Raw genomic sequence first — 25,641 nt, 5'->3', positions numbered from 1 at the left:
TGACTCAAAAGACACAGCTCCTGCTTCCAACTTTGCACATATCTCTTTATAAAAAAAAGAAAATGCAAAAACTGGAACTTCTTGCAATCTGATGAAAGGTAATTTACTTTCCCTCATTTTGTGACACGTGTAACTCTAAAGCCATACTTAATGGTGGTTGTTTGTTAGCTCCTGCGTGGTTCTGTACGCAGCCCTTTCAGAGCTCCTTGTTGGGAGGGTGTGTGCTTTTCTTAAATATTTATTTTTTCAACATGCTTTCAACCTGTCAACAAAAACGAAAGACAACAAAAAAAGAGGGCCGTGTTTGAAGACTGTTGGTTTTTTCTGGGGATAATCTATATTATACTGACTTTATATTATTATAAACCTGTGCCGGCAGTGGGGACAGTGAGCATTTGGGGGAGTTCTGTGATCGGCTGGGGAGCTGCTGTCCACTTCTCTGCCGCCTCGGACAGGCAGACAGGCCCTCCAGCGGGTTTGCGGGCTCTTGTCTGCTTGGGCTGGGCCTCCGGGGTTCCTTTCTGTGACGGGAGAGCGTGGACAGTCTTGCAAAGCGATCACTCAATAAACTGGGAAATTGCTGCTCAAGCAGATGCCTCGTGTGTGTTTGAGCTGGTCCCCTCCCACAGCCTCGCACTGAGCGGAGGTGGCCAGTCGCCCACCCACCAACATGCCTGTGGCAGTCTCAGGTCCGTGTCGCGCCCTCTCCAGGAGGCAGCTTTAATTTTTCTGCTTGCCTGGCACTGTCCAGACACAAAACACCTGAGCTTCAAAAACATGGTACAAATGTCAGCTCCGGGCCCTGAGCCATCAGGATAAGTGTGACGCGGAGCCCCCCCCCCCCAGTGCATCCAGGTCTGGCTCCCACGTGGCCTCAAACCTGGGCCTATCAGCACCCTTGACAAGTCCACGGATGGACAGGGCGGGCGGCCACCCCAGGGACCTGTGTGGCTGTCATATAGAAGGCTGGCTCCTTCAGAGGCATTTTGGTGGTGGGACCTCCCCCGTCGGGGGTCCAAGGACGCCCCTCCCCATGAGAAGGCAGACCCCGTACTGGGGGAGGCCCTGGGCAGGGGTGCAGTGTCTTCTCCTGGAGAACCTGTGGGCGGCGCAGGCTCAGGGTGCAGTCCGGGCTCTGGACCCGGTGCGGCCCTCAGGCCAGGAAGCGCTGGCAGGCCTTCTCCCAGCGGCAGGCGGGGCACCACAGGCCCCAGCGTCACGGCACTTCTCGGCATTGCCGTGGGGCTTCCTAGGGGAGCACACAGGGACCCTCCCCGCCTGCCCCTCAGCCCACACGCACCTCAGACTGGCACTAAGCTTGGAGGGCAGGGCTGGCATGCAGGCCCTGACTGTGTTGGGCGGTGGCTGCAGCTGGGTGGGTGCCAGGCAGCCCTGCAAGGAGCGGAGCTGTGGTCTTGCTCCCGCCCACCCCCCCTGGTAGGGCGGTCACTGTGACGCCCCGGGGCGGTGCCGCAGGACTCGGCACCTGGGGCGGGGGCGGGCCAATGGGTGCAGCAGGCCGAGCAAGGCTGGAGGCTCCGGCAGCTCCAGGTGAGGGAAGGTGGGCAGCAGAGAGGCCGTGGGGGACACTGGGGTCAGCACCTCCAGACCAATGTCCAGCTCCGTGTAGTAAAAGTCCTCCTCGCCATCACTCTGCTCTGGCTCTGCCTGCCGCCTGTGGGGACAAGGCAGGTGGGAGCAGGAGCGCTGGCCCGCTTGGCTCGGCCCACCCCACCTGCCTGCCCCACCGCACCCCAGGTGCCAGGCGGATGTGTCTGCATCCCGGAGGCTGTGCTCAGCACCTTCCCACAGCACTTCCACAGGCACTGGAACCGGACCTGCCCCAGCTCTGGACGACAAGGGTGTCCATCCCGCCCTGAGCAGATCCCCCCGCCCCCTTACCTTCCTCTTCTGAGGCACAAGCTCCCCAAACAGGAAGGCTGCCTCTGGGGGCAGCGGGGGTGACGGGGGGATGGAGAGGACTGCTCGCTGGCTGGGTTCCAGCCCGTCTCCACTGCTGCTGCTGTAGCTGCCTGGTGGCTGCCCCAGGGTCTGGGGCCAGGGCTCCCAGCAGGCGTCTGCAGGGACACGCCAGGCCAGTGTCAGGACCTGAGCGTGCTCATGCCGCTCTGCAGACTGCTGCTGAGTCCCTTAGCTCTGAGCCTCGCCTAGTCACCTAGTCACGGGGACGTTGGGTGGGCACCAGCCTCTTGGAGGCGGCGGTGGCGAGGGGGAGCTGGCCCAGCAGCCTGGGATCCTCTCCCTGGGACAGAAGAGATCGGTGGAAAGATGCACGGCCGGGAGTGGCGATGCCGCAGGCCTGGGCACTGGGGTCCTGACGTCCATGTTTAGAAGGCGGCATTGCAAGCGAGGGGGCCCTGTTTGCCCCCCACTAAGGTCCTGGAGGAACAGGGGCCTGGGCCCGCCCCCTTCCAGGCTGTGCAGGCCTCTGTCTCACCTGTGCTTAAGGCTGCAGCAGGGGCCTCAGCAGGAGGGGGCTGGTGGACAGGCTTGTGAGGGCTGCGGCAGCCATGACCTCATCCAGCTGGACTTTTCCTTGGGGGGCTCTGGAGGAGAATGGGGTGGGGCTGGTGGGGCCCAGCAGTACTCTAGAACCCTCCTTGGTCCAGGCACCATGTGTGTGTGTTGTGTATGTGTGTGTGTGTGTGTGTGTGTACCAGGCTCTGGCTGGGCGGCAGGCCCAGTTCCACCCCCGGGTCGGGTTGCAGAGGCCAGATCTCCAGGAACCACCAGGCACAAACCGGGTCTGGACTGGAGTCTCCCTAAAGTGTCCCCTTTACCGGCGCTGGACACAGAGGCCCAGTGCTCCCCAATCACACATTCACCAGGGTTGAGCAACAGCAGCGGTGGGCCAGGCCAGGCCCGGGGGCGGGTGGGGGTTGCGGGGAGTAGCCAGCAGTCAGCAGCGGCCAGGGGAAATGCTCCAAGCACAAGCGAGCCCTAAGCCCCAGCAGGGCTGGGCCAGAGCCCGCCCAGGGCTGACAGCCAGCCAGGTGCCCAGTGCCCAGGAGGGCTTGGCGGCCAGAGACCCTGATCCTGGGCGGCCAGCCTGGCGGCGTAGCCTCCACGGCAGACTGGCAGCGGCCGGCTGGGCTCTGGCCCTGGGGGTGCGGGCCAGGACCCGGGCACGCCCACCGCCTGCTCTGCACTGGCCGCGCCCGGAGGCCGCCCCTGCGGCTGGCGCGGCTCACCTGAGCGCCGGCGCTGGGGGTCCCGCTGCCGCCCCCGCCCCGGTCCCCGGAGCCCGCGGCTCTGGCTCCTGCGGAGGCGCGAACTCCAAGCCCGCCAAGCCGCCGCCCGCGGCAGGGCCCTGCGACCCCGGGGCGTCAGCGGAGGCGGCGGCCCGGGGCCCGGCCCCCACCCGGACCCGCTCGTGCCCCAAACCGCGGCCGGCGAGCCCGCCCCCGGCCCCGCGGACCCACGCACACACGCAGGCCGCCGCCCCGCCTCCGTCCGGGGCCCGGTTTGTGCAACTCCGACGCCATCTTTGCGGGAGCGCACTCTGCCGCGTTCCCCGGCGCCCGGTACCTGCGGCGACGCGGGCACCGACACGGGCGCGGCCTTGGGTTCCGAACCCGCGGTGCGGGGAGGAGGGTGCCCGCAGCCCGGGCCGGGCGCCAGGCGGCGCTGGGCCTCCATGGCCCGCGGCCGTTCCGAGGCTGCAGCGGCGAGGGTGGGCGCTCGGGACCAGCCCCGGGCGCCGCCCCCAACCCACCCATCGCAGCCGCCCGCCGCCCCGCCCCCTCGCGCCCCACCCGGCGCGCCTCATTGGGCCGCGCTCAGCATTCCGAGGGGACGGTGCTCTGGGCAGGCCGCGACCCCATTGGCCTGCGCCCCGAAGCCACGCCCTCAGGGCCCCACCCCGCTGCTCTCCGGCCCGGAGGAGCCGCGGGGGCCCGGCTGCCTTGTGGGGTGCCCCAGCGCAGAGCTGCCGGTCCGGAAAGGGGCCGCGTCTCTTCGGCTGGGTCCCCAGAGCCGGTTACTCTAGCGCACGACTGCCCACCTCTCCCTCCCCTATGTAGTGGCCCCTGGGCTGGGAGACCCGAGCCCTCCCTCACGACCAAGTCCGACCTTGGGCAGCCACCCTGCTGGCTGGCTACACCCGCTTTAGAACCAACCTGGCCTGGAGACACCACCGAGTCTGGTCTCTCTGTACACACTGTTTTGCAAGCCAGGACGGCTGGGCCCAGGCACCCCGGGAGGGGATGCTTTTTACTCCTTCCAAACAGCCCTCCCGGGCCTCGAAGGAGAGCAGGCTGGGCTCCTGGTGTTCATCCTCCCCGCGCTGGGCATTTATTAAGACGCTGGCAGGAGAGGCCAGGGCAGCCAGGACCCCAGACCCTCAGGCTGCCCCCTGTGGGGGGCTGTGAGGAAGAGGGACGCTGGAAGGAGGAGTATCTGTCCTTGGGTGCTAGGGCAGGAAGGTGTTGGAGACCCCTGCGTAGTTGAGCCCCACAGGCGGAGGCAGGCTGAGGCGGGAGAGGCAGCCCTTCGTGTCTGATCTGTTAGCTAGAGCTGGGGGCTGCCGGCTGGAGCCCCAGCTCCTGGATGCTCTCGTACACGTTTTCTAGGTCGCTGTGGGTACTCAGGCCCCTGAGTGGGGGGGCCTCGTAATCCAGGTTCCTCCCCAGAGTCAGAATTGCTGCCCTGCCTTTGGGGTCCGGCTGGTCTAGGGCAGATCGCGGGTCCCTCCTTTTAGGCTTGCTGATCCTGGAGTATAGGATATCCACCTGGAGGGAGGAAGCCCACCCAGGGACGGGTCAGCATCTTCGACACTGGCAAGGATCTGCCCAGCCCACCCACTGCCCCCCAGCCCACCGCCTCCACTTTACCTGAGTGGCTGGGGTCCCCTGGGTCTTCCCCTGGTCCAGGCCTAGGGGACCCCGAACTGTCCCCTTGAGCTTGTGGATACAAGCATACTCAGCCACCGCCGGTCTGGCCTCAGGCCCGTCTCTGGCACAGCTGCTGGTCAGCCCTGCCCCTGCCCCTGCCCACACCACGGGGATGGCTGCCAGGCTGGCCCTGGGGATGGCTGCCAGCCCCACATTGGAATAGGTGGCCTCAGGGCCCGTGGAGGGCTGGGCAGCAGCAGTAGGTGAGGTCCGGGGCAGTTCCCGGTGTGAGAAGGCGGCTGGGGGCCTCGTGGTGTCTCTGGCCACCTCCAGACATTGTGGGCGCAGATCCATGCTGGCAGGACGAGGGGCTGGGAGTGGGGTCAGGGCAGAGGTCAGTGGGGTGGAGAGGGAGGGTCCAACCCCAGCAGGTGAGGGTGTGGTACAGCAAGCCCTCCCCTCCCTCGGGCTCACCTGCGCGGTGCAGCGGCCCCTGGTGCAGCTCATGCAGTCTGGTGTCTGACTTGCTGAGGATGCAGAGCGGGGGCCGTCTCAGCAGGGTCTGGGGGCAAGGAAGGCAGGTCAGTCCCCGCTGGCCCCGCCCTGGCCCCAGGGGCAGCCTGGCACTCACCATTTCCGCTGGCATCATGGTACCCTGCAGACCAGCTGGCTGCCTCCGAGCCTGCTTCCTGGGGGAAAGAGGGTCGTCAGGCCAGGGAAGCAGAGATGAGGGGCAGGGGCATCAGCCTCTGGTGAGGGGACCTGCCTGAGCCCCCCCTCTCTGGCCGCAGCACTGAAGCAGGCTCCACGTGGAACCCAGGCAAGGGAAGGACATACCTGTGGCAGGCTGTGCACAGCACCCACAGCCAGAGGAGCAGGGCGAGGCACCCTAGCACCCAAAGGGCAGGAGGGGCTGAGGGCACCGGTGGCCCCATCCTGTGTAGCCCCGGACTGACCTGAGGGCAGAAGACAGGGGTCCTGGGGGCTGGCTGAAGGAATGGGCGCCCACCTGCCACCCACCTCGCCTCACGGTGCTGGCGGTCTCCGCCCTGGGAGCTCTGACTCAGCACAGGAAACCCAAGCTCAGCAGCCCCTCCTCCTACAGAGGCCGAGAGGACGCAGCCTCAGCGCCCACCTTCCTCTCCTGCCTCCGGCTGGGGGCTCCTGGGCAGTGTGAGAATGTGTGCTTCCTGGCCCTCATGTGTGCCCAGGCCAGCGAAGATAACCCACGACCGCAGAGCATGGCCAGAGAGGACCTGGCCAAGGCCCCACCGTGGCCACTACAGCCCAAACCTGAGATCTGGGGACGCCACTGAGGTCACACGCAGGAGCCTTCAAGCCACAGGCCACAGCCTGCCCTGCAGCCCTGCCCTGCCCAGGTGAGGCCTGAGGTGCTGCCTTCGTCATTGGCCCCGAGGGCTGGAAAGGTGGGGCCAGCTGACAGAAAGGGGCTGCTTTGGGCACTGAGCACCATCTCCCCACCCCCTCCTCCATTCCTGCTATTGGACCTGTCTCCTTCCCGGGGCTTTAGCAGGGCTGCAGGGGGTGGGGTCCACTCTACAACCAGCAAAGCTTAGCACCCATACGGGGGGTGGGGGCCGAGTCTGCCCGGACCCAGGGAGTGGGCTTCCCACACGGGAGGTCCCAGTGCCGCGACCTGGCAGAGCCTAGTCCTCCCAGACCCAGCCCGCGAGTGCTCCCTGGAGGGCTCGCAGCAGCAGGCCCGGAGAGCGGGCCAGGCTGCGGTTCAGAGGAGGCACTTACCAGGGCCGCGGGCGCAGGCCCCTCCTCAGCCATCGGGCAGCCAGCGGCTCCAGGAGCAGTGGTGCCTGTGCAGCTCCCCCACTTCCTGCCTCTGTGTCAGATTTCGTCTCAACCCCCTACAGCAGCAGCCGCCACCACCGCAGCCTCACCCAACTGCTGCGCCCGGCTGGGGTCCGATGACACTCAGTGGGTGTGTGCTTCGAGCTGCCATGGCGTGAGCCTACCCCTCTGTCTCCACCCACGAAGAGGTGGGCACACACTGGGAGGAGACAGGCCACCAAGCACGGGGGTAAATCCAGGCTCTCAAACCCACCGCCGGGCCCTCCTGCCCATTGGCAGGACTCCCGAGGGCCCGAGTGGCCAGCCCCTCCCACCACGCTCCACTGTTTGAGTGGGGTAACGTGGGACCCTGGGAGACCAGGGAAGATGGCAGTCCCCCTGGGCCCCCTGCCTCAGGGCTCACGGGGACTTCTCCAGCCCAGCCCCCTGCCCCACGCACAGAAACCTCTCCCACACACCACAGCCAGCCGCGCCACCACTAAAAGACAGCGACAAAGTCACTTTAATGTCCTTGATAAGCAGACACTGACTGGCAGGGGGCTCTGTGGGCATGTGAGCACCAAGACGTGACCCCTGTACCCCATCTCCATTCAGCAATGTCCACACACCCAGCCTGGCAATGAGGCTGACTGTGGGGTCTGGTCTGGGAGTGGCCCTCTTCTGTCGGCATCCATTCATTGGACGATAGCAGGTCTTCCCGAGGCAGCGGGAGCTGGAGCCGAGCCCTGTCCCTGGCACGTGCTGGGCTCTAGAACTCCGTCATCTTCTTGTGAGTGTCCGCCTTCCTCTGCTCCCGCTGCAGGCCCGCTTCCTGCGCCCGGAGCTGCCCCAGCTGCCGCTGGGCTCCTGCCAGCTTCTCCTGCAGCTGGGCCACCGTCGCGTTGTGCCTAGAGAGAGGCTGCCTCAGCATGGGCTCCCGGCCACTGCTATAAGACCCCAGCATGGGCTCCCACCATGCAGACCCTCCTCAGACCCAGCCACCACCTTCAGGTCAGGACGAAAGCCTGCACCTGAGCTAGGCTGGGCGCCCAGAGCAGGACTAGAGGCATGGCCACCCCGGGGCCCGTCCTCTGCCCAGGTTCAGCCCCACACATACCGGCCAGTGTTGCGGGCAAGGGCCTCCTGGATGCCCCGGATGTCTCGCTGGGCCTGCTCAATCTTCTCCTCGGTCTGGAAGAGCCGCAGGCTCAGGGCCCGCTTGGTGCCCTTGCTGGCATGGTACAGCTCCTTGCCACTCCTCCTCCCAGGGGTGGCAGCCCCTGCCTCCAGGGCCCCAGGAGCCTGGCCCTGAAGCTTCTCATTCAGAAAGTCAAACACGCTCCGGGGGGGCGGGCGGCCCCCAGGCCTGCCTCCTCTGCCCCGGCATTTTGGGGCCCTACGAGGGCCAGCCTTGCTGCCCTGGGTCCTCTTCTGTAGGGTCTCTGCACACTGGTCCAGCGACTTCCCTCGAGGCAGCACCACAGCGTGGATGGGCTCCACCCGGCCGTCCGAGTGCCGGCCCAGACCTGGGGGCACAGGGGCTGACACTGCTGCGGGACGCGCCCCCCGCCCCCCGCCCCCCACCGTGGAGCGGCACCCCAGCCCCTTCCCCAGCGCAGCGCCGCTCACTCACCCTTGCCAAACTCATAGCCCATCTTGGCGAGCAGCCTGGAGCCGATGCCCCGCGTGTGCACCTCCCAGCCCGCGAAGGCAGAGCTGCAGGCGCCGTGGTCGGTGGCGCCGGCTCCCACCACTGCAGGAAACAGGCAGGGCTGGCCCAGCGCCACAGGGAACACCTGGGCTCTGGCCAGCGCCAGCCCAAGAGCTTAGTGCTCTCTCCATCCCAAGGACACGGGGTTTCAGAAACCACAGCACATGGGACAGCCCCACAGGGACGCCGCCAGTCTCCTTCCTCACTGGTCCCTCGGGGCTGGACACAGGCTCCCGAAGCTCCCGAGCCCCTGGCTGTCCGCCCCACCCACCAACCAGACCCCAGGCCCCGAAGAAGCCCCAGGAGCTGCTGCTCCTGCTGTCGCGCTGGGCCTCCCAGCAGGGGCCCACCCTCAGGTTGTACCAGGGGGGTCACATTTGCACTCACACTCCTTGATGGCAAGGGGCGGTCTTTGTGTCTGCATGTTTGCGGACCTGCCCAGACCCCTTACACATGCTCTCATTCCTCCACCTCCTGGGGCCTCCCTGTCTCTCCAGGCCCAACTAGTGCCCCTGCTGTGCGCCATCCATAGGCAGAGCCCACCTCACCCACTGTCACGCTCTCTTTCTGCTTCGATGGTCCCCACCAGCCAGGAGCCTCCCGGGAGACCGCTGCCCAGGGTGCCCCTTGCCCTGTACCTCTGGCATAGCTGGAGTCGTCCGGGTCACCACTGTCTGAGTCAGAAGACCCTGCAGGCTCTGGGCGCAGTGGGGGAAGAATGCTGTCCCCCTCCAAAACGGCTTCCTTCAACAGCAGCGAGTCAAACTTGACTGTGTAGAAGCCACTGTCCATATCTGGAAGCAAGGTCAAAGACAACAGGTCCCAGCTTCACAGGGGTGGAGACTCACTGGAGGTTGGGAGCAAGACGGGCCAAGGCCAGGGGCGATCTCACTCCTCTGTCACAGAGCGGGGACCCGACACCAGCCAAAGGAGTGGTCCCAGGGGACTAACATAGAGGGGCTTCCAGGAGGGCCTGAGAGGGGCCCGCCATGGGCAGGCTCACCAGTGATCCGTGCTGGGTGCCAGAGGCCATCTGGCTGCTTGGCCAGGCATGCAGAACCAGCCTGCAGGGAGCTCAGGTCCGGGTCCTGGAAGGGGCGCAGCTCATCCACAGAGACCACCTGCCCATGGGAGAACCTGCAGAGAGGGCCGCGGTCAGACAGCCCACAGGGGCGTGTGAACCCTAGAGAACCAAGTCTCACCGCCTGGGCATGGCCCTCAGGGAGGGAGAAACAGAACAGGGAAACAAACACGTGTCCACATATACATACATACATACATACATACCATTTGTACACCCATGCACACACTCGTGCTGCCTCACTCTAGCTCTCGGGATGGACATGGCCCTCGGAGGATGAGGATGATCACCTTTCTGGGCCAGGGTGACAGTGTGGCTGGCAGAGTGCCCCTCTGCCTCCACCAGACACAAAGCCCCAGACGGCAACTGATAATCAGCGCAGGGTTTGTGTGCTCATGTGGCTGAGCCCTTTCCAAACCAACTAGCACAACCCACTTGTAACAGTGGTGCTTTGACTTTCAGAGATCAGTGCACCAGCGAAATTAAAACTAAAACCGAGAGAGAGAGAGAGAGAGAGAGAGGGAGAGAGAGAGAGAAGGAAATGTGAGGATTGCAACCTTCACTCTGCCAAATAAAGACAAGAGAAAACCAACCACATATCTACCCCATGTACCATCACTTCCAGAGGAACTGCTTTAACCCCACACGAACTGCCAGGACTGGCATCTGCCCACGACATGGAGCCATGCTGGGCATGGCTGTCTCTGAGGCAGGAACTGGTGGTGACAGAGGGAGAGGGCACGGAAGGAGGCATTTGTCTGGAGGAAACAGATGGCCTCAGGGCAGCTCTTCTTCACACCTGGCTGTCCTCAGGCACCAGCAGCTGCAAGTCTGGGCCCCAAATGGACAGCAGCAGAGTCTGTGGTTAAAAGCCTTCATCAACGGAGAAGCAAAACCGCTTGTTCAAAAGGGGGGACTACACCGGGTGAGTGCTACCAAATACCCCTTCGAGGCGCACACACACCGGCTCACACGCTAACTTTCGTACTCATTCACACACACAGGTACAGGCATACGTCTACAGACACCACCAGCCAAACCTGTCCAGAGGACTCTTCAGCAATATTAGAAACCTTAGAATCTGGTATATTCCTTAAACCTAGCAAGCACTTCATAAAATCGTTATAAAAAAATAATGTAAGTATGCAAAGATTTAGCTATAGGGATGTTAACCAAATACTAAAGACTCAGAAATAGTCTAAATTCCCAACCATGCGAAGTAGTTAGTGGCAAATCCACCAAATGGATTGAAGCCTAAGAGGACGGGTGAATGGACAGATGGAATGGAAAGAGCAGGGGGGGTGGCGGGCACCCATACAGAAAGCTTCACAGGTAACAGGAAGTGTTAGAAACGAGACAGGAAAAGAGGGACTGTGCATTTCATAAGGAAACAACTTAAAACTGTTTTTTCATATTAAAAGAAAAACCTTGCCCGGCCAGTGTGGCTCAGTGGCTGAGCATCGACCTATGAACCAGGAGGTCACGGTCTGATTCCATCAGGGCCCATGCCCAGGTTGTGGGATCCATTCTCAGTGTGGGGCATGCAGGAGGCCACTGATCGAAGATTTTCTCTCATTGATGTTTCTATCTCTCCCTCTCCTTTCCTCTCTAAAATAAAAAAATAAAAAAAACCTCCAAAATATATTTTAAAAATTTAAAAACCAACTCAATCACCCACCTCACAATATTCACAGAAACACATGCCAGTGTCTCAAACACGAACCCGAGAACAAGCTCTTAGGATGACATTCCCCGAGTTCAGCTGTGGCCACAGACAGGGTGACTGAATCTTTGCCACAGAGAACAAGGCTAAAACTGCAAAAGGGTCCACCCGGACCGCCTCAGAGTGACGGCGGGGAATGGGTGTCTGCAGCCGCCCCTGCGAAGCAGCAGTCTCGGATGGTGGAAGTGGGTTAGACGGTAAAAACCCGGCCTGTGGTTAAAAGTGGTGAAACCAATCAAAGCCACCAGAGAACGGACAGGTCAGAAAGGGCCGCAGAGGGCTCCACTCTGCACATCCTCTCTATGGAACGATGCGCAGGAATCAAGAGCTCCAAGGCATGCCAGGACGGGAACAGCGGGGGGGGGGGGGGGGGGGGCAGCTGGCAATGACACTCCCCAGCTCACGTGGATGGACTGGGAAGAAAGTGTCTGAGCACGGCTTCCGACTAAGTTCTGACGGACCACTCAGCTGCAGAGGGCTGCCCAGGAAGCCAGATTGAAAAGTAAATTTAAAATCTGACCACAGCCATCAGAGACTGCACACTATGGCAGGTGGCAGACTGTAATTTAGGTCCAGAAAATGTACTAAAATAAAACATCAGGAAAAACAATTCAGAAGCCAGAGTTGCTAAAATATATCTGAAATGTCCAGTTTTCAATAAAAATTTATGAGACATGCAAACCAACATATTAAGGGGGAAAAAGCGTTGATGGGGTCTGACTGAGTGGGCCAAGATGGTGAATCTAATTTTAGTATATGTGCTGCCGAAGTGAACACCAAGACGGTGAATCTAACAAATGACTTCAAAGTAGAGAGTGTACGTTCAAGGAATTAAATGACAGCAAATGATAACGACTCACTAAGTAGGGAATCTTAGAAGAGAAGAGTAAATTATACAAGGAATCAAGTAGAAATTCCAGGGCTGGAAAGTCAGTGCTGAAATGAGAAATCACTCAATGGGACACACTGTCACCAGGCTAGCACAGAAGAGGTGAGGATCCCTCCGTCCTAACAAAAAGTGCAGTGAGTCCGGCCGGCGGGGCTCAGTGCTGAGCGTCAGCCTATGAAGCAGGTCACCAGCGGCCTGGGTTTACGAGAGGACAGTATGAACCATAGGCATTAGAAAGCTCCCCTTCATCACTCTCCACATCACCAATGGCCTGTTTATAACAGCTCTTTTTAGCCAGTACTTTGTGTCTGGCTATCAAGAAAATAATTACAGCCGAAACCGGTTTGGCTCAGTGGATAGAGCGTCGGCCTGCGGACTGAAAGGTCCCGGGTTCGATTCCGGGCAAGGGCATGTACCTTGGTTGCAGGCACATCCCCAGAAGGGGGTGTGCAAGAGGCAGCTGATCGATGATTCTCTCTCATCGATGTTTCTGACTCTCTATCCCTCCCTCCTCCTATCTGTAAAAAATGAATAAAATATATTTTTTTAAAAAGAAAATAATTACAAAGCACACTAAAATACACTGTATACCAAAATATGGATAATAGAATACCCCCAAAAAAGAGGGAGAGAAAGGGACAGAAAAAATGCTTGCAAAACTGAGTAAAAATGGCTGAAAGGTTCCCAACTTTGATGAGAGACATGAATCTATGCATCCAAGCAGTTTAAAGTCAAAGAGACCCACAGCAAGACACATTGTGGTCAAACTGCTAAGACCCAAAGGCAAAGACAGATCTGAGGGTAGTAAGAGATATGGCTCTTCAGGGGTGAGAATCCCTAAAGCTGATTTCTCATCAGAAACTATGGAAGCCACAGGCAGTGGGATGACATATTTAAAGTCTTGAAGGAAAAATGCTGTCAGACAAGATTCATATTTCTGGCAAAACTATCCTTCAGAAATGAAGGAGAAATGAAGACATTCCTATATAAACAAGAGCCGAGGGAGTTTGTCACTGATAGACTTGCCTATAAGAAACGCTAGTTTGGCTGGCATGGCTCAGTGATTGAATGTTGACCTATGAACCAGGAGTTCATGGTTCAATTCCCGGCCAGGGCACATGCCCAGGTTTTGGGCTCAATCCCCAAATAGGGGGCCTGCAGGAGGCAGCTGATCAATGATACTCTCTCTTCATTGATGTTTCTAACTCTCTCTCCCTCTCTCTTCCTCTCTGAAATCAATTAACAAAAGAAATGCTAAAGGGCATTTATCAGACTGGAATGAAAGGGCAGACACTGGCCAGTAACTCAGGCCAGGTGAGCACTGGGAGAGGTAACAGAGGCAAACAGAAAGTAGTATTAAAATTTTTTGTTTGCAACTATTTTTCCCATATGATTTCAAAAACAAAGGTATTAAGCAGTAATCACAAATCTACATTTCTGGGCACACAATGCATAAAGGGTATAAAGGTGTAATTTGTAACAGTAACAATATAAGGGGGACAGCAACAACAAAAAGACACAGTGGAAAAAAACAAACACTAAAGAAGGCTGTAATGGAGGAATTGAGAAACAAAAAGATATGAGACACACAGGAAAAAACCCACAGAGGCAAGCCCTTGTTTATCATAATTATTTATTTTGCATACTCGTTTTTAATTAAATGTTTTCACTGATTTTAGATCAAAGAAAGAAGAGGGATAGAAACACTGATGAGAGACTAACATCAATAAGCTGCCTCTTGCATGCCCCCTACTGGGGATTGAGCCCAAAACCTGGGCATGTGCCCTGACTGGGAAACCAGCTAGTGACTTCCTGGTGCATGGACGATGCGGAACCACTGAGCCACACCAGCTGGGCTCCTTTATTCTTTACTAAAAAAATATTTTTTATGTTTTACTGGTTTCAGAGAGAGGGAAGAGGAGATAGCAACAACAATGATGAGCAAGAGGAATGGAGCCCACAACCGGGCATGTGCCTTGATTTGGGAATTGAACCATGACCTCCTGGTTCATTGGTCAATGAACCACTGAGCCACTCTGACGGGGCTTTATTCTTATTTTTAACATAAAAAAAGATTCTCACTAAGGAGATGTTCTCTTGTTTGTTTTGTTTTTAATAATTCTTTATTGTTGAAATATTACAAGACCCCCTCCCCCCTTTCTCCCCCCAAGGGATATGTGCTTTGTTTTTGTTTTTGTTTTTTTAGAGAGCAGGAGAGAGAGAGAAAGAAAGAAAGTAATACATATTTGAGAGAGACATCAATCAGTTGTCTCCCATATGCGCCCAACTGGGGACTGAACCTGCAACCTTCCAGTGATAGGAGGGTGCTCCAACCAACTGAGCCACCAGGCCTTGACTTGGCAATTATTGTACTTTAAATGTCAATGGATCAAACGCTAAATAAAATAAATTAGAAGGATGGATTAAAAGATTACTCAATTCTTTGCCTCTTTAAGAGTCATTCTGTGTCAAGATAGGTTGAGAGAAAACAGAAACCCCAGCATTTCCCCGCCTTTTCTGTGACAGAGCCACTGAGCAGCAAACAAAGACGAGGGAGGCACCTCGGTGTGACCATCAGCTAATGAGTGAAATGAGCCAACAGGAGGCGGCGGTCCCTGTACCGCTCCCAACTGCGCCACGGCACTCACTGAGCAACCCTCGTTGTTAATGTGACAAAAGAAAGCCAGCCACCGGGCCTCCTGATGCAAGAAAAGCACGACAGACTGCCGGCCTGCGGGCACAGAGGGGTGCTGGACGGACCAGGGCTCCAATGCTGGCCCATAGGCTCGCTTCGGCAGCACACAGACTAAAACTGGAACGATGCAAAGATTAGCATGGCCCTGTGCAAGGATGACACACAAATTCAGTGGTTCCGTATTTAAAATAAAATAAAATAAAATAAAGTCCTTTGACAGGGGAACTGGGAGGCCAGGAAGGCAGGGAGAAAGGATGCACAGCCACTCGGACACAGTGGGCCTGGCAGTGAGGGGGAAACCAGGCTGCACACGTTTGTTTTGTACGGAGAGTACACACCAAGGTGCTAGGAACAGCGTCTGGGAGGGGGTCAAAGAATGCTCCCATGCTATCTATTTTATTGTTTATAAAGACCCAAAGCAAATATAAGTCACAGTCCTGGGTGGAAGCAGGTAGGTGTGTGCAGGGAGTCGGCTGGGCCTAAAGCCGTGCTGGAAAGCAGAGTAGCTCTGGGCAGCCTCAGTGGTCGCAGGGCCCACCGCCCAGGAATGCTGCACAGGTGAGTTAACACGTGTGAAAGAGACTGGGAACATGCCCGGTGCAGAGGACGCAACCTCTAACCCTTACATGGGACATCACGCAGGGAAGTACCGAGACTCAGGGCACAAAGGCCGAAAGGCTTAGTCCTCTGCTCCTTCATCCGTGCTGGCAACACACTCTGATCTACCCACTTTTCTGCACATACGCTACACTTTAACACAATGGACAGGGAAGGAAGGAAGGAAGGAAGGAAGGAAGGAAGGAAGGAAGGAAGGCTGGCGGGAGAGAGGGAGGAGATATTTGCCAAATAAGACTTAAAACCTAGCAAAAGCCTATTAAGAAATAGGAATGCCCTGGCTGGTTTGACTCAGTGGATAGAGCGTCGGCCTGTGGACAGTAGAGGGTGTGCAGGAGGCAGCCAACCAATGATTTTCATCATTGACGTTTCTCTCTCACTCTCCCTTCCTCTTTGAAATAAATATATTTAAAAAGAAAATGGAAGATCGCCCTAGCCAGTTTGGCTCAGTGGATAGTCGGCCTGTGGACTGTATGGTCCCGGGTTTGATTCCAGTCAAGGGCACTTACCGAAGTTGCAGGCTCAAACCCTGGTCCTGGTCTGGGCATGGGCGGGAGGTAACCAATCAACGTGTCTCTCTCACATCATGTTTCTCTCTGTCTCTCCTCCTCCCTTCACGCTCTAAAAATCAATGGAAAATATCCTCAGGTGGGGATTAACAACACCAACAAATAGAAAGACCACCCTGGCCAGCGTTGCTCAATGATTCTCGGTAAAGAATGGGTTGCAGGTTCCATATCAGACCTGCTTCAGACCCAGGAAGCACCCAGTGGCTGTGTCTCTCGCACTGATATTTCTCTCCCCACTTTACCCATGCCCCTGCCACTTTCTCTGGAAATTAAGTATCTTCGAGTGAAGATTAACAACAAAATGAAAGAAAGAAAAAGAAACAGGAAGACCAAAGAACTAGAGAGTTACTCTGGACTGTTGGCTAAAAATGTAAATTACCTACTAGGGATTTCAGTAAATACTCTTTTCGGAGATTAAAAGGAGCAAAATTGAAGTTATGCCCTAAGAGAAAGACAAAACAACTGTGGGTACTTGAACATAGAAGAGGTACTATGGTTAAGTCTGTCAGGTCTGATGATGAACTGGAGACCCTTTTTATAACATCCTTAACAGTCAGGTGAAGGTGCATCTGAAGTATTTATAGGTAAAACACCCAGGAGCCCCTGCAATTTTCTTTAAAGTGGTCGAGGGGAGAGAAGCAGGGCAGGGAGAGTGGATGAAACCAAACGGCAGGAGGATGACAAATGAAGTAAGATGACCACCTGGGAGGTCACCATACCACCCTCTCTGATTCTGTGCATGGTGGCAAGTGTCCATAATGAGCATACATTTTAGAAGTTTAACTCTGAAGGATAAAATGGTGATGGGGGAAGTCCCTTCTTTTCAACATAAGCCTCCTCTACTCTTGATTTACCAGAGAAAATCCAAGGAAACACCTACTCAAGGACAACGGCTGGACGCACCAGCGGCGAGCTCCCTCCTGCCGGCGCTCTGCTGGACACACAGGGGCGAGATGCCAACACAGAGGGAAGCCCGGCCCGCCCTGCCTCAGCCCCAGGGCCAGGAGCGGCGCTTTACCTGCAGTTGTCCAGGAAGCGGCACTTGCCCTCCAGGAAGAAGGGACAGGGCTTCAGGGACTTGTGGGTGGGGTAGAGGTAGAGCACCCGCACAACTGTGGAGCCATCATCCGCCTCTTCCGTGCCCACGATCATGGCGTTGTGATACTCCAGGGTGCCCCAGGAGCTGTAGTAGGGGGCGTTCACCTTCGTCCCACTCAGCTCTCCCTCATCCTCCAAGTCCTCCCCTTCATCCTCCTCCAGTCCAGGCTCGCTGGGTGCTGGCCCAGCCTTTTTCTCGGGAACAGGGTCCAGTTCTGCGCTGGAGGCTACTGGCGCCTCAACTGCTTCAGCATCAGCCTTCTGGAAAGCCAGGTACTCCGCGGCGTCCTGGTCTGGGCGCTCTCCGTCCAGGGTGGCCAGCAGCTTGCTCTTCCGCACGGACACCAGGCTGGCCTCGGTGAGCTGGATCAGCTCCTTCAGGTCTCCCTGGAGCTGGCGCAGGTCGGCCAGCTCGGCGGGATCCAGGCCAGCACCCAGGGCCAGCTCCACCTGCTGCAGCTGTGCGCCGTAGGTCCGGAGCGCGCTCTGTAGGCTCTCCTCGTCCATCATGCGGGGGAAAACCTGGCTTCCCGGGTCGGCAGGGCAGGTCCTGGGTCCTCACGGGGGTAGTGGGAGCAGAGCTGCAAGGAAGGGAAACCAGGTGAGCCCGGGATCTGCCGCCTGAACTGCCAAGCCGCCGCCCTGAGGCTGACACCAAGCCCGGGGCCAACAGCTGCACTCGGGACTTCGCCGATCTTTCAAGACGGCCCGCGGAACCGTGTGCGCTTCTCCTCCGTTTGAAGGACGAGAAACAGGCTCGAAGAGATGATCCACTCCGAGTGGCCTCGGCTCCCTTCCCGGCCGCCTGGTACTACCGCCTGGCTCCCTTCCCGGCCGCCTGGCCTCGGCTCCCTTCTCGGCCCCGCGTCCCCCGCCTCCTAACTCCCGAGTCCGCTCAGGAAGCTGCCCCAAGCCCCAGCCTCCCGGCCCGCCGGCCTCCGCCAGACTTGCCACCAGTGACGGGGTGCCCAGACCGCGCCCCTCGACCCGGGCGGGGAGCTTCCTCTGTGCAGTCACCCGGCCGCGCCATAGAAAGGCGGCCAACCTCACCGGCTAGAGCGGCACGGCCCGCGGCTTCCGGCTTCCGGCACCGAAGCCGGAAGTGCCTATCACGGGGCTGCCGGGACAGCTCACACCCTCCCCGGCCGCTTCCCATCGGGCACTGCGCGGAGCAGCGCGGGTCGGCGTGGGGTCACCGGGTCAGGCGCGCGGCGGTTCCGGCCCAGCTGGCGCAGGTAGGCCGGAGCTGGGCGCCGGGCCTAACGCCGGCGTTGGGGGCGGGGCTCCGGGGCCTCCCGCCGGCTACCGGCCGCAGCACCACACCCGCCTCCGGAGCGGGGCTTCCACGTATGTCGCCTCAGGGGTCCTGCCGCGAGCCCTGCGCCGCCTAATGGGCGGGACCGAGTTGAGCGAAGGCGTGGGGACCCCCGTCTGTCGGGGGAAGCGGATCGGCGCCGCGCTCCGCTGGGAGCTGGAGGCGGTGTAGGAGGCATTGCGGGGCGGGGTCCCTGGACGGTGGGCCGGGTCAGGCCTGCGCGGGGGTGGGGAGGCTGGGCGGTCCCGGGGTCCTGGACTCAGCGCATGGCACCCTGGCAGGATGTACACGCTGCTGTCGGGGCTGTACAAGTACGTGTTCCAGAAGGACGAGTACTGCATCCTGATCCTGGGCCTGGACAATGCCGGGAAGACGGTATGCTTCCCCGTCCCAGGCCCCGCTCGCCTGGCCCTTTCACTGCCTGCTCCGAATCCAATCCCCACCCAAGGCCCTGGGACGCCAAGTTCATTCCCCGCCCAAGGCCACGGGGCAGTCACCACCAGCTGCTCTAACAGCAAAACGTCTATTTTCGGAATGAGGCGGAGGAGGGACATAAGGAGAACAGCCTTGAAAACGACTCTAGTGCCTGTCTCTTCCTCCCTCTCAGACCTTCCTGGAGCAATCCAAAACCCGGTTTAGCAAGAACTACAAGGGGATGAGTCTCTCCAAAATCACCACCACCGTGGGGCTGAACAGTAAGGGGATCGCCCAGGGCTGTGGGTGTGGGACCTAGCCCAGAGGATTCTGGGACATCCATGGGCCTGAGCCGTGTGTGTGCGGCCGCCCGCTCCTGGAGGGCCACCTCGGGAGCACAGGAGCAGGGTGCTCTTCCAGGGGAGCGGGGAGACTGTCATGGCCGGGCCACAGCCTCACCGGGATTCTTCTCTCCTCAGTCGGCACTGTGGACGTGGGGAAGGCTCGACTCATGTTCTGGGACTTGGGGGGGCAGGAGGAGCTGCAGTCTCTGTGGGACAAGGTGAGACAGATGCACAGGCCACCGGCTCTTGCCATTTCCCTCCAGGTGGCACCCTCATTCAGCCCCCGCTTCTCACGGAGGGCCTCAGACTCACCTTTACTTCCTGTCAGCAGCTCTGTCACCCGCTTTGTTCCTGACAACTCTTCTCCCCCCTCCCCCCCATTCTACCCTGGTTCCTGAAACGGTCCCCTGAGGGTGAGGCTCCACTTGCTTCCTTTTGGCGGAGAAATGTTGCTCGTGAGCACAGGGCGAGACAAGGCGGCCCAGAGCCAGGAGTGAAGGCACAGCGCTGGTGTGCGCAGCAGCCGCAGGCCTGGCCTCCCCACTGGCCTCCGTTCTGGCTGATGACCGTCCTCCAGAGTGGCCCTTCCCATCAGGCAAAGACCCTCAAAGGCCGCAGCGCCGCTGTCTCTTCTGACACAGGGTTTGGGCATTTCTGAGGTGGTGGTGCCCTTCCCCACGCCCCAGCGAGAGTCAGCGCCAGGCACTGGGTGTGGCCGTGGAGAGGACCACCGCCTTCCCTGGGGCAGCTCCCTCGGTGGACGGTGTGTAGTCTAATGCTGGGGCACAGGCATGTCTTCCCAACACCTCCCGGTGGCCCATGTGTTTAGAGCTGATCCCAGCAACAGGTACCCAGTCACCCTTTGCTATCTCCCCTCCCCCACCACCACCCAAGTGTTTCCTCCCGCCTGGACTTCTAGCCAAGAGGGCAGCTTCTGCCTGTGGCCAGAAGGCTTGGCCATTTAAACTATCCTGAGGCAGAGCCAAGCTCGAGCCTACACGTCTGAGTCCCAGACCATGGGGAGTGAACAGAGATCCTGACCTTTGTAGGCCGGGGTCTCCGGAGCTAATGGGCAGAGGTTGGGGTGCAGGGTGGGTGTTGGAGGTCAGCACCTGGTAAGGGAGTGGGGAGGTGCAGGACTGGACAGGGCTAGGTCATCCTGGGGAGGCCAGTGGAGAGCACTGGGGGGAAGTGGTTTCTCATGCCGCCCAGGTGGCCACGCTGGCTAGGACTCCCTGTTACCTGGTGGGCCACTTGGCATCCTGCCCACCCTGGACAGCCAGGCCTCAGTGATGCCCGTTTCTGTGCAGGCCTCCTGTGCCATGGAATTCACACCTCTGCTTGGGGACGGCTCTTCCAAGTCCAGGGCCTCTGTAAGCGGAAGCTGGAGAGGGACAGGAAAGGGGGACTACAGGCTGGCTTTGCAGTTGGTGTGGTCCCCCCTAAGCCACCACTTGTGTGTTGTTGTGGCCTCCTCATGAGGGTTTGAGCCCTATTTCTTTCTTTTTTTTTTTTTTTAATGTATCTTATTTTATAGAGAGAGGAATTGAGAGGGATAGAGAGTTAGAAACGTCGATGAGAGAGAAACATTGACCAGCTGCCTCTTGCACACCCCCTACTGGGGATGTGCCCGCAACCAAGGTACTTGCCCCTGACCAGAATCGAACCCGGGACCTTTCAGTCTGCAGGCCGACGCTCCATCCACTGAGCCAAACCGGTTTCGGCTGAGCCCTCTTTCTTTTTTTTTTTTTTTTAATGTATTTTATTGATTTTTGTACAGAGAGGAAGGGAGAGAGATAGAGAGTTAGAAACATCAATGAGAGAGTCATTGATCAGCTGCCTTTTGCACACCCCCTACTGGGGATATGCCCGCAACCAAGGTACATGCCCTTGACCGGAATCGAACCCGGGGCCCTTCAGTCCCCAAGCCGACGCTCTATCCATTGAGCCAAACCGGTCCCGGCTGAGCCCTCTTTCTTGATGGACCCCATGAGTTCCTCAGGTGCTTCCTGGCCCCACTGTGGAGGGCACCCCACCTCTCGTGGTAGGGTCAGTTACGTTCACCAGGATGGGCTCTCTGCCAAGATGCCCAGGGGGCAGCCAGGGTTTGTGACTGGTGAGCGGCGCTGCCCTGACCAGCTGCTGAGCCCGGCGCCATTGGGTGGGGCAGAGCCCAGGGCAATGGCAGTGTGAGCAGGGCCCATGCCCCTCACCAATGCCTGGATAGGGAGACGGCCTGGCGCTCAGCCCCGGGGGGGGACTTCTGGCCTCTGTCCCGCTAGGACTGCTGTTTGTCCACCCACAAGCCACGCTTGAGCTCTTCCCTGGTGCCAATGGTTTGGTGGGTTCTCCCACATGGCCATGGGGGATACAGCCATCAGGTCTGGGTGAGGTGCGGCAGCCTGCTCACACTCCACCCAGATGTGTACTCTCATCACTGAGCCGTCACCCTGCCCGGGCCCAGACACGCGGGCAGTGCAGTCTCTGCCACCGCATGGCTGGGTGCGCTTCTCTCCCCGGCTGCCAGCCCGGAGTGAGAGGCTCCTTTCTGCCCAGGGCCCTCTGCGGCTGCCCAGCAGCTCCATCAGCAGCAGGCCAGTGTGCCGGACAGCTACGGCACTCGGCACGAAGGCTGGCGTGCAGGGCGCGCAGTGTGCACACTCGGCACAAAGGCTTGTGTGCAGGGCGCGCAGTGTGCACACTCACTCGGCACAAAGGCTGGCGTGCAGGGCGCGCAGTGTGCACACTCACTCGGCACAAAGGCTGGCGTGCAGGGCGCGCAGAGTGTACACTCGGCACGAAGGCTGGCGTGCACACTCGGCACGAAGGCTGGCGTGCAGGGCGTGCAGTGTGCACACTCACTTGGCACAAAGGCTGGCGTGCAGGGCGCGCAATGTGCACACTCGGCACGAAGGCTTGTGTGCAGGGCGCGCAGTGTGCACACTCACTCGGCACGAAGGCTGGCGTGCAGGGCGCGCAGTGTGCACACTTGGCACGAAGGCTTGTGTGCAGGGCGCGCAGTGTGCACACTTGGCACGAAGGCTTGTGTGCAGGGCGCGCAGTGTGCACACTCACTCGGCACGGAGGCTGGTGTGCAGAGAGCACAACCTGCAAACGTAGGGCCGCCTCTAGCAAGTACAAAGGCTTGTCTTCGATGGGGTGGGTGTCACCCTCAGGAATGTTCCAGAGCCTCCTTCAGCTTGCTGACTGCTGGGTCATCCTGCCTAGTCCACAGCACAGCCCAGTGGCAAGGTTCTGTGTCTGTCCCGCAGTGTGGACGGTGCCAGGGCTCTTCTGGCTGGTGCAGAATGTGGACTGGCCAGTGTGTGGCTGTGTCCCTGGCGCCCCAGGCCCAGGCAGTCCATCTCAGAAGGCCCTGCCTCTGCATATGTTCCACTGGCCTCACAGCCCCGGGCTCGGCAGTAAGGGTTGGCAGGGGGCTCCCCGTGACCCTTGCTGTCAGCAAGCTTACGGCTGACCGCCCTCTGGCATCATCCAGAACACGCAGCTCCAAGCTCAGCTGGCGTGGTCTGTGGCCTGCCATCCGCACAGGGCACAGAGCTGCTTCACAGGTGGCACTGACCTAGCCCTCAGAGGCCTTTCTTGGCTTGTTGTCGGTGCTAGCACGAGGCCCCTCTGGTGTGCTCCACTTCCGGGTCTGCTTGGGGACCGGCTCTTCTGGGCTCCTCCAGCCTCCAAGCCCCATTTCTCCCTTCGGGCCACCATCAGGCCCGTGTGGGTGGTTTGCAGGAGCCGGCCCTGAAGTAGGAGATGGGATACAGTCCCTAGGAAGTGGTCAGTGGAGGTGGCTACCCCTGTCCAAGGTCAGCAAGTCCTTTGAGGGGTCAAGGGGGGCACACCTCCATGCCGCCCTACCTCCCCACCCACAGAAAGCACCCCAGATAAGGGTGTTGCAGGTGGGGGTTGGCTGAATGCTCATGGCTCGCTCTCTGCCCCTTTGCCTTCCCCAGTACTACGCTGAGTGCCACGGTGTCATCTATGTCATCGATTCCACAGACGAGGAGAGACTGTCGGAGTCCAAGGAAGCTTTTGGTGGGTACAGCCCAACCGGGGCCGGGCTGTTCATGCCCAGTCCGCACATGCAGGGTGTCTGGCTGGGCCATGTCAGGTCAGAGGGTCCTGGCCAGGAGAGGTTGGTAGGCATGTATGGACTCCTTGGTGGGCTGGTGGTCAGGGGGACAAAGGGGTGCTGATGCCCCTCTTGCCCATTTCAGAGAAGATGGTCACAAGCGAGGCTCTGGACGGTGTCCCCATCCTGGTGCTGGCCAACAAGCAGGATGTTGAGGTGAGCCTGCCCCACCTTCCTCGGACACCCTGCACGGTGTCTGCCCAGGTGCAGAGCCCTCCCGAGGCCTCTCCTGGCTGTGCAGGGCACTTCCTCTCCGGGGTGTGTGTGTGTGTGTGTGTGTGTGTGTGTGTGTGGCTGCCCCCTGTCCTGTTCTCTGTGGCTCTGGGAGACCCACGTGATCCACAGAAAGCTCTGGAGAGGAGGCAAAGGTGGTGTCTTTTCAGGGTGGTGTCAGAGCTGCTCTTGGAGCTGACAGCAGTGCCAGCCCTACCCCCCAGACCAGGGGCTATCTGGGGAGGGACACAGGCCGTTCTGGGGACACCAGTCAGCCAAACTCCCAGGGAAAGGCTGTCGCAGGGTGGGGGTTTACAGCATCCTGAGGTGCATCTTAGTTTGCTCCCGTCCGCCTGTGACCAGCTGTCTGAGGCCACTCAACCAGGCAGGACCCTGCTGGGCAGAGAAGCCCCCCACCCCGTCCTCAGCCTCCATCTTTGAACTCATGCCCCTTTGACCTCTGGCAGCTCTAGGGATTGCCCTGAGGGCCGGACAATTTTTCTGATGCCAGGAAAGGGTTTTAGGAGGGACAGGCTGTGCCTTACAACCCGCCCCCCCTACCCCAGACTTGCCTCTCCATTCCGGATATCAAGACTGCATTCAGTGACTGTACCTCCAAGATCGGCCGGCGGGACTGCCTGACCCAGGCCTGCTCCGCCCTCACAGGGTGAGTGGGCCCTCGCCCTGCCCCAGGGTCCCGGTGGCCCCACCTCATACCTACTGTCTCCACAGCAAAGGAGTGCGCGAGGGCATCGAGTGGATGGTGAAGTGCGTGGTGCGGAATGTGCACCGGCCGCCTCGGCAGAGGGACATCACGTAGGTGCACGGCAGCTGGGCGCACAGCTGGGGCCTGAGCGGAGGAGTACACCTGCCAGCTGGAGCACCGGTCCCGGGGCTGGGCTGGCTTTGCCTTTGGAGTTTTCATTTGCTTTGTTTTCCCTCTAAGACAGACTTTTGTGTCCTGAAAAGTGTAGGCGCCCAGAGGCTTCTGCCACTCGAGGCCCGGTTTTCGGCCCTGTGGGTGCCCTTTGGAGCTGTTTGCCCCAGCCTGGCCTGGGCAGGGCTTCAGGAATCCCAACCGCAGCATGCCCACGAAGGAGCTGGGGCCCTGCTGGCCTTGCCCCTGCCTTCTCTGATCATGGAGGCGGGCTGGGAGCTGGTGTCACCTTAAGGGGGTCTAACCCACATCCCCGAAGGCCAGCAGGTCCTGAGTGCTGATGCAGCCTCAGGACTGGGCTAAGTGCGATCTGACTAGCCCTGGTGGACCCTGCCACCACCACCACCTCCACCACCACCACCACCACCACCACCGGCCCGACGCCAGGGAGCGGCAAGCGGAGCGGGAGGCCCCTGGCACACGTGCCACCACCCGGGGCAGCCACGGTTGCCAGCTCGGGGATGTGTCGGGCTGGGTGACCTGGACGTGGGGGTGTTGGGTGGTGTGTGGGGCCTGTGCTCCCAGCTGAGTGTGAGGGGTGTATCCCCTCTTCCAGGCCTGTGCCCAGCAGCATAGGCCCTCCAGGCACGGCTGGTCTTGGGGCCCCTCTTTACATGGCCCCTGGGGGAGCTGGTGACCAGCAGCCTGGCCAGGGGCCTGTGCAGAAAATAAAGAGGCTGCGTGGCTCCTATGCACCCTTACTCTGAGCCTGTGTAGTGGCCACAGCCCAAGGGCATCCAGGCTGTTTGAATGGCTGGGCCACAGCCAGGACCTGCCGGCTTCATGTTCCAGGGAGGTCCCACCAGACTCCCCTCCCAGGGCGGGCCTGAGGAGTTGCTGGGAAAGGGATGAGTCAGGAGTGGGGCTGGGGACCCAGTGGCAGGGGAAGTGACTCATGGGAAATCCTGAGCCTTTTGTGAAGTAGGGGCAGCTAGGGCTGGGAGTCCCATCCCCCACCCTGGAGCCATCTAGTCCCTTTTCCCTGGGTTCCCTCACGTTGAGGGTGTGAGCCTGCCCCACAGGGAAAAGCCATTTCCCAGAAAGCCCGCGGGACACTGGTCCCTTCTGGGAAGTCCCCTGCTGGTAGGAGTGGGAGGAACTCAAAAGGAGGGGCGTGGGCGCAGCAATCCGCTGAGTCCTCTCACAGCAGAGCCCCTGGACTTGGTGACCCGCCTGGGCACTGCCGCTCCTTGACTGGCCCTGACTTACCCTCCAACCCCAACTACCCAGA

At 59.6% G+C, this 25,641-nt stretch overlaps 4 protein-coding genes across 8 annotated transcripts; 1 reads left to right on the top strand and 3 right to left on the bottom strand.

The window, feature by feature from the left end:
- Window positions 1-579: 579 nt before the first annotated feature.
- Window positions 580-3,718, bottom strand: SLC2A4RG (SLC2A4 regulator). 2 transcript variants are annotated; one of them, XM_084888451.1, is made up of 4 exons: window positions 3,550-3,718; window positions 1,903-2,078; window positions 1,603-1,675; window positions 580-1,392 (listed from the first exon to the last, which is right to left on the bottom strand). In XM_084888451.1, exons 1-4 carry the CDS (start codon window positions 3,658-3,660, stop codon window positions 1,117-1,119), a joined length of 636 nt encoding a protein of 211 aa, XP_084744577.1. In that variant the 5' UTR covers window positions 3,661-3,718; the 3' UTR covers window positions 580-1,116. The 2 variants fall into 2 exon arrangements, with proteins under 2 accessions (XP_084744577.1, XP_084744578.1); XM_084888452.1 differs by having other exon boundaries at window positions 1,164-1,392; window positions 1,487-1,675.
- A 513-nt stretch (window positions 3,719-4,231) lies between these two features.
- On the bottom strand, window positions 4,232-7,021 carry LIME1 (Lck interacting transmembrane adaptor 1). The gene is made up of 6 exons (XM_084888443.1): window positions 6,618-7,021; window positions 5,691-5,809; window positions 5,485-5,542; window positions 5,328-5,415; window positions 4,854-5,224; window positions 4,232-4,751 (listed from the first exon to the last, which is right to left on the bottom strand). Exons 1-6 carry the CDS (start codon window positions 6,648-6,650, stop codon window positions 4,527-4,529), a joined length of 894 nt encoding a protein of 297 aa, XP_084744569.1. The 5' UTR covers window positions 6,651-7,021; the 3' UTR covers window positions 4,232-4,526.
- Window positions 7,022-7,161: 140 nt separating this feature from the next.
- Window positions 7,162-18,171, bottom strand: ZGPAT (zinc finger CCCH-type and G-patch domain containing). 3 transcript variants are annotated; one of them, XM_084888441.1, is made up of 7 exons: window positions 18,088-18,171; window positions 16,958-17,618; window positions 9,371-9,504; window positions 9,006-9,161; window positions 8,290-8,409; window positions 7,774-8,182; window positions 7,162-7,564 (listed from the first exon to the last, which is right to left on the bottom strand). In XM_084888441.1, exons 2-7 carry the CDS (start codon window positions 17,545-17,547, stop codon window positions 7,426-7,428), a joined length of 1,548 nt encoding a protein of 515 aa, XP_084744567.1. In that variant the 5' UTR covers window positions 17,548-17,618; window positions 18,088-18,171; the 3' UTR covers window positions 7,162-7,425. The 3 variants fall into 3 exon arrangements, with proteins under 3 accessions (XP_084744567.1, XP_084744565.1, XP_084744566.1); XM_084888439.1 differs by having other exon boundaries at window positions 17,989-18,102; XM_084888440.1 differs by lacking the exon at window positions 18,088-18,171 and adding an exon at window positions 17,876-17,981 and having other exon boundaries at window positions 16,958-17,842.
- On the top strand, window positions 18,147-25,111 carry ARFRP1 (ARF related protein 1). Of its 2 annotated transcripts, none has more exons than XM_084888445.1 (8): window positions 18,147-18,272; window positions 18,634-18,727; window positions 18,960-19,047; window positions 19,246-19,328; window positions 23,082-23,163; window positions 23,346-23,416; window positions 24,040-24,140; window positions 24,206-25,111. In XM_084888445.1, exons 2-8 carry the CDS (start codon window positions 18,635-18,637, stop codon window positions 24,291-24,293), a joined length of 606 nt encoding a protein of 201 aa, XP_084744571.1. In that variant the 5' UTR covers window positions 18,147-18,272; window position 18,634; the 3' UTR covers window positions 24,294-25,111. The 2 variants fall into 2 exon arrangements, with proteins under 2 accessions (XP_084744571.1, XP_084744570.1); XM_084888444.1 differs by having other exon boundaries at window positions 18,200-18,384.
- The last annotated feature ends 530 nt before the right edge of the window (window positions 25,112-25,641 follow it).

Source organism: Pipistrellus hanaki, assembly GCF_964339955.1.
Source record: "Pipistrellus hanaki genome assembly, chromosome: 6".
In the NCBI taxonomy this organism is placed as follows: Eukaryota; Metazoa; Chordata; class Mammalia; order Chiroptera; family Vespertilionidae; genus Pipistrellus; species Pipistrellus hanaki.
This window is presented reverse-complemented; position numbering and strand designations above follow the sequence as displayed.